Below are 12,510 nucleotides of genomic sequence, written 5' to 3' on the forward strand. Positions count from 1 at the left end.
AGTAAGGTCAATAGAATTTGCAGAAAAAGAAAACCTGTACATCATGAATTATTTTTTCAAGAAAAAATACACATAGGAAGTAGAAAGTAGACTTGGAAAAGGCCAAGTGGAAAAACTAGTGAAATTAACTTTATCCTCAGAACTGTTCTATTATCAACACTGTCAACACTGGAAGTGACCATCGTATGGTATGTAGTAAAGTTCAAATAAATTGCCAAAAAAAGAAGAAAAAGAAGAAGGTAATGACATTATTACCCAAAATCTTTATAATGCTCCTTTGAAATAGTTGGAAACACAGAACTGAAACAAGACAGAATTTCTGAAGGAAAAAAAAAAAAAAACGCTTATAAAGAAATAAAGAGAAATGAAACAAGCTGATAACCCATAAAACAAAACTGAATACACTAAACTGTGCAGATGCACTCTGACTTGCCAGTCATCCAATACCATATCGTGCACTTGATCAATGATTTCTGGGGTTGTTACACTTTTTGGATGTCCTTCACATGGATCATCTTTAAACGGCCATGTTTAAACTCGGCAGCCCATTTCTCAATTGTCGAAAACGAAGGAGAAGAGTGCCCATAAACTTTTATGAACTTCGAATGAATTTCTTTTGGTGTTAAACCGTCTTTTACAAAGAATTTTATAACTGCACGATACTCAATTTTATCCATTTCAAGGGATACAGACAACATTTTTGCTTCAGACAGCTGTATAAAACAAACTAACTACTTGATAGAATGACTTGCAATTTCACATGGATGCTTATGACAGATGTACCAACTTAGAAAAAAAAAAAAAATCGTGCTGATAGTGTTACCATCTATGGTCGAGGCCAAAAACTTTTCAGACCACCCTCGTACTTAGGTGGAAAGCATTTGGAAAATTACAGTCAACATTCAAAAGCCAATTACCGTTATTCCTGAAAAAGAAATTTTTAATCAATGTATTCTTCCAATATTGACATATGGCTGTGAAACATGGACACTAAATGCAAAAATTAAGAATGACACAATTTAGTATGGAAAGACAGATGCTTAGTGTCACAAGACTGGATCACAAGAGGAATAAAAAGATAAAAAAACCAACCCAAAGTCTCTGACATCATAGAAAGAGTGAAATATTTGAAGTGGCAATGGACTGGGCATATTGCTTGAAGATAAGATGAATGATGGACAAAAGAAGTACTGGACTGGATTCCACAAGAGGAAAAATGACCATGATGCAAACCAAAATCACGGTGGATTGATGATATCATCAGTTTGCAAAAGTGACATGGAAAAGGAAAACCATCGACAGACAATTTTGGAGTCATCTTAGAAAGGCTTTCATCCAGCAGTGGATTGACTGCCAGATGGCTGCTTCTGATCATGATATAAGTCTTGAAAAATTCTGTGATGGCTCAGCAGTCAATTTTGTGGCAAACTTATCAGTAGTCAGATACCTACCTGGATCACTTGATACATCACAGCCATTTATTCAATTTAAAAGTTTTTGTTAATGCTATGAATAATTTTTACTCTGTTTAACTAACAGTGTTGAAGCTAATATTTCAACTACTTTATATATCAGCATGTTTATCAGTCTATGATGAAAATCCTCGTACATTTTATCAATGACACGTGACCATTAATTTATTAATGATACATGGTTATTTTCACATGTTTTCAGTTCTAACACCCAATGTACATCTTGAATGACTTATTTTTTATAAAAAAAAAAAAAAGTTAAACAAGTTTTTTTCTGTGCCATTGTAAACAAATGGTGAAGGTAAAAATATTTAAAAGAAGCATTTGTTTGATTTTAAATGATTCTGCAATCAAATATTTTGACAGGATACCACATGGAACCCTAATCAGTAAACTGGAGCAGATGGGGATAGATATAGGGTTGGTAAGATGGATAGGAGGGTGGTTGAAGGAGAGATACCAGAGAGTGGTTTATTCAGGATTGGAGTCAAAAAGACGTCTTGTGACCAGTGGAGTGCCGCAGGGCTCTGTTCTTGGATCACTGCTTTTCAATTTGTTCATCAATGATATTGGAAAGGATTTGAGAGGAAGTATTCACTTGTTTGCTGATGATGCAAAGTAGGGTAGAGCAATTGTGAGTGCACAGGATGTCAAAATTTTACAGGATGATTTGGATAGTTTGGAGAACTGGGCTAGGAAAAATGGATGTCAGTTTAATGTGGCAAAGTGTAAGGTTATGCACTTTGGGGTGAAACGAATAGCAGCAGTATATCACATTGGTGGAACCGTACTCCAGGAGATTGATGAGGCCAGGGATTTGGGGGTGCTGGTGGATAGGGAGTTGAAGTTTAGGGGGCACATTGCAAAAGTGACTAAAACAGCTCACCAAATCACTTGGCTTATGAAAAATACTTTAACATGCAGAGACAAACAAGTTGTTGTTCCTCTGTATCGAGCCTTGATAAGACCCCATCTGGACTTCTGTGCCCAGTTATGGGCACCAGGGTTTCTTCGTGATGGGGAGGAAGTGGAGAGGGTCCAGAGACGAGTGACCAAGATGATAGCAGGTCTGTGGAATGAACCTTATGAGAATGGGTTGAAGATTTGTGGGTTGCAGAAATTGGACGATAGGCGAAGGAGGGGTGATATGATTGAGACATTCAAATTACTGAAGGGTTTTTATAAGATTGATCCAGAAGATATTTTTGAAAATATGACTGGTGGTGGGAGGACTAGGGACCATGCATGGAAGCTGGGCAAGAGCATGGTTGACAAGGGTATTAGAGCTAGGTTTTTTACTTGAAGAGTGGTGAATGAGTGGAACAAGCTTCCAGAGTCTGTTGTGGGTGCTACAACCATGAATAAGTTCAAGGCAAAATATGATAGATACTGTGTGAATGTTGAATAGTTGTTCCAGACATGATGTCAGGGCCTCCCTCGATGAGTCTGTTGACTCCTTGGAGTTTCCCAGAACAATAATAATAATAATAATAATAATAAAATCTTAGTGAATTTTCCAAATTCTGACTAGCTCTGAAACACTGGAACTAACAGGATCAGTGAAAATTATTAATTGTCTCCCCCAACTTAATCCTCCAACTAAACACAACCATGTTATTACCACCAATGCCATTTACTGCCCACTGCTAGTGATTTTTGCCTGTAAATTGCTGATTTGTTTGTATGCAGGTTGAAAAATCCAAGTTTCCAGGAGGAAAAAATTCCACTACTTCCATATGAGATAACTAACTTGCAACTGAGATGTCACATGATGTCACCAGGTGACATCATGCAGTGGCAACTGAGGAAACATTGGAAAAATATTTAGGTTACATTTTTAGAATAATACAAAGAAATTATATATTTCAGGAAAAATAAAAAATAAATAAAAAATAAAAAATAAATAAATACTTCTGTAATACTTCTTTATCACTCCAAGTTGTAATATTCACTATTACTGGTTTAAACTTTTCATATTCCACCAATGGGTGCAAAAAAAAAAAAAAATCAATTTTTGCTATCAGTAATTGGGTTATTTCTATTTTATGTTACCATACAAAAAAAATAATAAATAAAATAAAACATGTTATCGTGTTACCAAATGCTGGTTACTTTACACTATACCTGATTATCCTATTCTTTTTGATCAAAAAAAGTTCAAAATTTTAATCTTTTTTTTTATCTTTTTGTCTTAATCTTTTAATAGATTAAGACAAAATTAGTCATAATCAACAAAACTGTAGAACAAAACAATAAACAGTCTGTAATGACCACCATGCCTGAATAGGAGAGATAAACAAGTACAAATACAATGTATTTACTAGAACTGGTATTACATAAATGAAACCAACAAACTCCTCTTCTGGTTTTTTACTCTTTGACTAAAAATTCTTACTCATCACAGACAAGCAAGATGAGTGCCTTTTTCACATCCTGTGTGTGGGTGGGGAAGTGGTTTGGTGGATGTGTGTGACATAATCAAACAATATCGCTAATTTATGGAAAGATTAAATATGAAATAACTATAAGAATATAATAAATAAATAAAACATGACACATAACCACATATTATATGAATACCTCTTTAGCCATACAGCAGCCAATAAGATTACATATCCTTGCTCTTGCTCTTTGTTGTGTCAAAGCAGAAAGATTATTTTTCCAAAGTTCACAAACAATTTCTAAACTTTGCTCAAAAGACTGTAGCTTGTAATATAAGAAAGCTGAAACAAATGCTAACAATTCAATAAAGCATGTAAAATAGACACATATGATAAAAAAAAAAAAAAGAAAGTAGACAATATCAAATATTGGCTTATTAATTATTAACCTCTCAAGAGTAAATGCTTAAGTGTCATATTTCTCAGTGCATAAGACACACTTAGAAGTTAGAACAGAATTTTTAAGTTAAAAAATCTACAGAAGCAAAAGCATTTCAGTTAGAGTAGCCTGCTCCAATGTAAGTGATATAAAAAAAAGGGGTGAAGGAGAACATAAAGGCTAATTTGCTTACTTTTATTGTGGCAGAAGTTGAAAATAAAAACTAGCTTTGGAATTTCCTTTACTCCATTTATCACAGGAAACCCGCTCTCAAAAAAAAGTCTTGTTCATTCCACTCTACTCTTTTCAGCATAGCAAAGATAAGAAACCAGCATATCTTTTTTGTTTTTTTTAATCTAACTCAGTATTCGAGCAAGCTGGGAATAGCTTTTCATAACAAAATGTTCAAAAAAAATATTAATGCATGTATTCCCCTTTGCCATGTGAAATATTATCTTCACATTGATGAATTAATAGGCTAGAAAAGCTCGACACCTTAGGATATTTAAATTAGGCTATTTATTACAAACAATTTCTTTATGTATAAAGGATTTCAGAAATATAAATGCAGATAAGTCAACCTGACTTAAAGCAATTAATGGTTACCTGTATTTTAACAAAGATCTAAAATAATTGTGCAAGATATTAAAACTCAATAACATCAGAATACATATTTCATAGAGTCAAATGACTGTTTTTTTAATATAATAATGGTAAAAGTTTTGGGAAAGCATTAACAATGCAGAAATAGAAAATATAGTACCTCACATAGAAGGGTTAAAAGACGACTCACTAAGATCTCACACATAAAGGCACTTATATGAATAATATAGAATTATACTTGCTCATACTTTAGATTAAGGAAGCTGCCAAAGAAACACCGAGAGTAATGCATAAAATAAAAGAAATACAGTTCAGTCAAAATTTTTTTATTTATTTGTGTGGGGTTCTCCCGATTCCTCAAATGCCCCTTAGGACTGGTTGAGCCCTTCTAATGAGGGATTAAGTATTATATCCTATGACTCTAGCCTGTGTGTTCACAGGGCCAGTTTGCCTGCTTGCGGGATGAAAAACCCCAGATAAATTGACTTCAATTTGGGTTTATATAGGTCAAATTTATTTGAAACTAAGTAAGAAAATACCGACAAGTTTCACCAACTTAGCTGTTTGGCTTCTTCAGGATAAAAATAGATGTAAAATAACTTAAATGCTAAAACTGTTCACTAAAACTATTAATGAAGGAAGAACCGAATACAATTGTATTTTTTACAAAAAACAGAAGAATGTGTATGATCTTACTTGTTGTTATATAGGAACCTTCTGTAATTAGCAGCAAGATTTAATTCTGGCATGCTTAAAGATCTTATGAGGGTCTTCCAAATATCAGGCAGAATTAATCCTTGGTTTCTATTTAAGTTATGTTTAGAACGGATCACTGTTATGTCTTCTTTTATGATTTGGGAGTAGAAATTCTCCTCTAAGTAGGGGAGCTTTTTTCCCATCGTATGGTATGGTTTGTCCTGGAGAAATGATAAACCCAAGTTGTCTTCTCTGTTATTGTTTACGTCTCCTACGTGTTCCTTTTTTCCGATTTCAAAACTTCTAGAGGTCTGACCAATATAATTTAATCCACACAAACAGGGGATATTGTAGACTCCAGAATATTTGAAGAAAGGATGACTGTCTTTCGGAAATCTTAAGAATTGGCATATGGTCTTTGAAAAGGCTTAAAAGCCACTCATATTCCATGTGGCTTGAGGAGTGTAGCAATCTTATTGGAAACTGTCCCCGTATACGGAATCGTGATAATGAAATTATAATGTATTTCTTCGGGCTGTCGTTGTGGGAGGTCACAGAAGAGTATCTTGTGGATCAATTTTCTTGGGTAACCATTGTTTATAAGGTTTTTTGATATGACTTTTCTGTGACCCCCCCCCCCCCACAATGACAGCCTGAAGAAATACATTATAATTCCACTATCGCGATTCCGTATACGGGGACAGTTTCCAATAAGATTGCTACACTCCTCAAGCCACATGGAATATGAGTGGCTTTTAAACTTTCAAAGACCATATGCCAATTCTTAAGATTTCCGAAAGACAGTCATCCTTTCTGCAAATATGCCGGAGTCTACAACATCCCCTGTTTGTGTGGATTAAACTATATTGGTCAGACCTCTAGAAGTTTTGAAATCAGAAAAAAGGAACACGTAGGAGACATAAACAATAACAAAGACAACTCCGGGTTAGCATTTCATTTCTCCAGGACAAACCATACCATAGAATTGGAAAAAAGTTCCATGCCTTAGAGAAGGATTTCCGCTCCCGAATCATAAAAGAAGCAAAACAGTGATTCGTTCTAAAAATAACTTAAATAGAAACCAAGGATTAATTCTGCCTGATATTTGGAAGACCCTCATAAGATCTTTAAGCATGCCAGAATTAAATCTTGCTGCTAATTACAGAACATTCCTACATAACAACAAGTGAGATCATACACGCTCTATACGTGTGATGTAAAAAATACAATTGTATTTGGTTCTTCCTTCATTAATAGTTTTAGTGAACAGTTTTAGCATTTAAGTTGTTTTATATCTATTTTTACCTTGAAGAAGCCAAACAACTAAGTTGAAAACTTGTCAGTATTTTCTTACTTAGTTTCAAATAAATTTGACTTATTAGCCCAAATTGAAGTCAATCTCTCTCATAGTTCTTTTGGTCAAAATAAATTTTTATCATTATGAATAAACCCCAGATAAACTGGTGGAAAAAACCCTGCTGTCCATGCTCAAGACTGGCTAACTTGGCTATGGCTGAGAAAGATCCTTAAGCTCCTCACGTCGTCGACAGGAATTGAACCTAGGACACTCCTTCCCCAGGCATATGGTTGTGAAGCACATAGCCACTACGCTAACCGTGCAAACTTGGTCAAAATAGAAGTGGCAGACTGCTCTTGTGGGTTTCCCCACCTCCTCAGAAAGTAAAAGGGTAAAAAAAAAAAAAAATCTTCTGTAATAGAAAGAGACCTTTAATGACTCACGACTCAGATCAGACTTTTAAGACATCGAATGCAATGATGGAACAAGACATAAATAAAGGTCTTATAGATACTACCCAATATCACATGAAGATATAGAAAGTAGACTTAAAAAAAGAAAGGGTGTTACTGGCTTTTTTTTTCAACAAGGGTTGCAGAAGGACAGTGCTATTTCTTAGTATATACAGACATTTTAAATAGCATTTCTAAATCACTTAGGGAATTGAACAACGTAGATCCGAATATAAATTAAATTATACTTTAATAAATATTTCCGATATTTCGGCAACGTCACATTGCCATTTTCAAAAGGATCTTACAAAAAGGCACGTGCACGCAAGCACTACAACACAATAACCGAGAATGAAGATATGAAGCTATCGTTCTCCTAGATCAAAAGGGATGCCACCTTCCACATCAAATCGACAACAGTGTAAGACTGGATGTAGCTTGTGTCCTTTCCAAAGCAAGACCACCAAAAACCAACATATCCAACAAGGAATTTAAAGCTCTACAGGAAATGAGGAATAATAAAGAATTAGTTATCACCAAAGCGGATAAGGGAAATGCAACTCTAGTACTTAACCAAAAGGACTACAAAGGTAAGCTTAATGCTCTTCTATTAGATCGGGCTACTTACCTCCCTATCGAATACAATCCCACCAACTCACAAATCAGAAAACTTCACAGGCTCTTTAAGAAAGTCACTTCTTGGCCTGTAGAAGTTACCAACAGATTAAAGCCATTTAATTCTATACCCCCCCCCCATATTTATGGACTCCCAAAAATACAAAGAAAATGTGCCATTACGTCCCATAGTGGATGGCATTGATTCCCCCACATACAAATTAGCTAAACATTTGGCCAAAGAGCTCACACACTATACTGGCAACACACCATCACACATAAAAAACTCAGCCCACTTCAAAGCCAGCATAGAAAACCTTACACTCCAACATACTGACATAATGGTCAGCTTTGACGTCTCCTCCTTATTCACAAATGGTCCCACTCAAGGAAACTTTAGAGCTAATCCAAGCTAAATTTTCTCCCGATATCTCAGCCCTATTTCAGTTCACAATGAACTCAGGCTATTTCGTTTGGCAGGGAAAATTCTACAAACAAATAGAGGGGACAGCCATGGGTTCACCTCTCTCCCCACCCTTGGCCAATTTCTTTATGGAGACCTTTGAAGAAAAAGCCTTAGCCTCTGCCCCACAAAAACCAACCGTATGGCTTCGCTACGTTGATGATGTGTTCGCTATTTGACCACATGGCTCTGAAACACTCCTCTCCTTCCTTACACACTTAAACAACCAACACTCCAGAATCAAGTTCACCCTGAAAAAAAGAGGAAAACAACAGCCTCCCTTTCCTAGACACACTAGTCACCTGCCAGCCTGATGGAACCTTGGTTTTCTCAGTTTATAGAAAACCCACCCATACAGGCAGATACATTCACCAACAATCCTCCCCCCCCCCCTCACAACAATATGGAGTGTTGAAAACACTATACAACAGGGCTAAACTAATCTGTTCTAATGATATGGTCCTAAACACTTAACTAAATCACATCCTCAACACTTTCTCAGCCAATGGCTACCCCCCCCCCAAAAAAAAAAAAATATACCCCCCTCCACAACAAAGATTACTCTAAATCCATCACCATTCTCTACATCTGAGGCACCTCGGAAAAAATTACCAAAATTTTAAAAAAACATGGCCTCACCTCCTGTTACAGGCCTTACAGAAAATTGGCATCCCTTATCCGCTCTACCAAAGACCAACCACTTCCCCCAGACCTACCTGGTGTATACCAGGTCCCTTGCAGTTGTAAACTGTTGTACTTTGGCCAAACAGGCAGGACAGCGAATATCAGAATTTCTGAACACAAGGACTACATCCGGTTTTACAAGTACAGCCATTCTGGTCTTGCAGACCATGCTCTGGATACACGCCACAGAATACGGCTACAGTAATACACTGTAGCAAATACAAATTCGAAAGACTATTTATGGAATCAGCCTCAGCCCTAAGAACTCTCCAAACCTCAACAAATTTGGTTGTATGCGACTGCCCCAAATTTGGGAGGCATACATCAGCAGACCTTCAGCCCAACAGCCAAGAACACCACCTACTTAGCCCACTAGAGGGCACCATCAGGACTTCTAGGAGAACGATAGCTTCATATCTTCATTCTCGGTTACTGTGTTGTAGTGCCTGTGTGCACGTGCCTTTTTGTAAGTTCCTTTTGAAAATGGCAACGTGACGTTGCCGAAATATCGGAAATATTTATTAAAGTATAATTTAATTTATATTCAGATCTACGTTGTTCAATTCCCTAAGTGATTTAGAAATGCATAACCAACGTATAAGCCTGTCTACGAGAATTTTAAATAGCAATTTGCTAGAACAACACTCTTGCATTATATTCAGATGTAATATAATAATTTTAATCTTTTTTTCTTTACCATCCATAATAGTACTGCCAACAACATTAGCAAGAATCAGTGAAAGTTATATACTCCTAAAAAAAAAAAAAAAGAAAGAAAAAAGGTAGCAATCCAACACACTTCTGCACTAATGCCTGACATCAAATTAAGTTATTTAGCACTACCAGTAATGCATATTGTGTTAGCTTTTTGTTTTCATTATTACAACAGGTTTTTTTTTTTTCGTAATGAGTGACAGAATGAATAACATAAGAAAACATAACAGCATAAGCAAACTTTGTTTGCTCACACTTGGACGAAGGATTAAATCCTGAATATAATTTCATGTCAAGTATAATACACAAAGCAAAAAAGCTTTCTATGACTATCTCTGATCCAGAGTATCTTAAATGGTAAAATGGTGTCTTACTATCATTTAATGAGAATATATGACTTTTGCACTGACTTTACCTTAACATCTTCCTGGACCAATTGCCCACTGATGAAACATCAATAAAGGTCAAAACTGGTCTGGGTAGTGACTACAGTGGTTTTGATAATGAGGCAACTGATGTAAAGCCAACAGCTTCCAAGAAGGTCTAAGGACTCATCACAAAATGGCACTCCACGCTACACAATTCGCAATCTATACTATTTAATCCTATAATTACACACACTATCTACTATCTACATATAATGCCATCTACCCCACCAATAGTACTTTAGTCCATAAATCATGTGTGCTCTCTTATCTGATTTGCCTATATGCAGAATGAAAAATTTGAGTTTCCTGGAGAAAAGAACCATGCTGCCTCTGTATGAGATCAGCTAACACACCTTCATTTGAAAAAGTAGACCAGCTGGAAAGATGTTTCACATGCAAACTTTGCTTTTACTTGGGTAATACAAGAATATAATTTGTATTCTTGTATTACAAAACACAATTAACACAATTTGTCAAGTATAACATAAAATATATGAATGAACATGTCAAATCTCAGCTGCATTTTAGAAAAGAAAGAAAAAATCAATGGGGTTGGCAAAATAGCAACATTATTAGAATCAAAACAGATCAGAGGATCCCATACTTATACTTACTGTACTGGATTTCAGAATGCTTACTAGGACAATGAGCCTGTGACTGACAGATTTCTTATATAAAGGCAGTGAAATGATTTGAGAATCTTAAACCTAAGTATCTATCTGAGGCTGCTAATATGGATTCTAAAATGAGTTGGAATAAATTAGGAGATTTAAAATCAGAAATTTCAATGCTGCAATATCTTATCAGACAAAGGAGCAGAAAATGTCAAGGAAAAAAGTTAAAAACATTACCGATGAAGATGAGTGCACTCCACAATAAATTTTTAATATTGACAAAACTAGTCTGGGAATAACAGAATGCCAGCAAGAATTTCATACAAAGAAGCTTAAGCTTGGTTTTCAAGTGGAAATGGTGTTCTTCATCATCATCAAATTCCTGACATATACCCTCAACAAGATAATGGTGAATATAGAATGATGGAAATGGTGTTGGAGATTTCAAATTAAAACCCTATGTTTCTTTGTAAAGAGAACCTAAGGCAGCTCCTTAGAGGTTTCAATAAATTGCAATGACCTGTAATTTGTAACTCCTTGAAAAAAAATATATCAAAAAACATTTTTCAATAATAGTTTTGCAGATTATTTTTGTCAAGCTCTCATTATGCTGAAAATGATATTGCATGAATAATGACACTACTGGATACTTCGACAGGGCCTTCATGTTCATTACAAACATTGTGTCAACCAATGTGAAATTTGTATTCATTTCTTAATTCAACAAATAGAGCAAAGCAACATCACTACATTCAATACTACAAGAATGAGGCTCTAGTTCCTACTTAAGGTGCCATATGATCATATTACCTCTGAGGATACATTTAACATATCCTCTAAGCAGTGTCTTCCAAAGAAGGCATCAAGGCAGAGGACCAATCCATTTCATGATGTTCTGGGAAAATGTATCCAGTGAGGTTCCTTTTGTCCTTATTTTTATACTTAGCATCATAGTGTTCTTTTTTACAGATCTCAAAATCCTTTCTAGTCTGTCTGATGCAAGTTTTGCTGCAGGTACATGGAATCTTGTTTACTCCAAGATGTTTTTCAAAAGGAATGCTGTCTTTTGGCAAACATAAAAAATTCTGTAGTGGTGAACAGGTTTAAAAGTTCTAATACTGACTTGTTTTAAAAATTGTACTATATATCTTGAAACTGAAAATATAGTGCCTTTATAATCTATTTCTGAAATATTATGAGTCGGTTTCTAAGAGAATATTAATTGATTTTGTGCTTTTTTTTTCTTTTTTGTTTGTGAGTAGTCATTATGAAGGAATTAGTGGAACAGAAGTTCAACTTATGCTCCAGTGGCAGGGTTTCAAGATATACAGCACAATTTCAATATTAGAACTGCTTTTAAACTTCTTCACATTCTATAAAATTTTCTATATTTGCAAAGATTATGTATAACATATTCATAATAAATATTGCTTGAAATAACTGGATAATTTTTGACCTGAAGATTATAAGCATGGGAGGGAATGGTAAATGACATGTTTAAGGTTTCCTCCCCAATCACTTTGATTTTTTTTTGTCTTGTCTTGTAGAAAACAAAAATCAGAAAAAAATCTCTTGTTTTTAATACTGAGGTACTGCAGGTCAAGATTCTAATTTAAGCTTGTTTTATTTTTGCAGCTTTGAAACTGTTGTTT

At 35.2% G+C, this 12,510-nt stretch overlaps 1 protein-coding gene across 1 annotated transcript in view; it reads right to left on the minus strand.

Moving 5' to 3' along the window:
• Window positions 1-12,510, minus strand: part of LOC150094368 (uncharacterized) — a 157,367-nt gene that overhangs the window by 63,425 nt on the left and 81,432 nt on the right. The window contains exon 8 of the mRNA XM_090412453.1: window positions 4,053-4,195. Coding sequence (XP_090268579.1) covers window positions 4,053-4,195 — 143 coding nt within the window. The remainder of the gene's footprint in view (window positions 1-4,052; window positions 4,196-12,510) is intronic.

Source organism: Typopeltis vanoorti, chromosome 22 (assembly GCF_054136105.1).
Source record: "Typopeltis vanoorti isolate ZY-2024b chromosome 22, IOZ_Tvanoo_1.0, whole genome shotgun sequence".
In the NCBI taxonomy this organism is placed as follows: domain Eukaryota; kingdom Metazoa; phylum Arthropoda; class Arachnida; order Uropygi; family Thelyphonidae; genus Typopeltis; species Typopeltis vanoorti.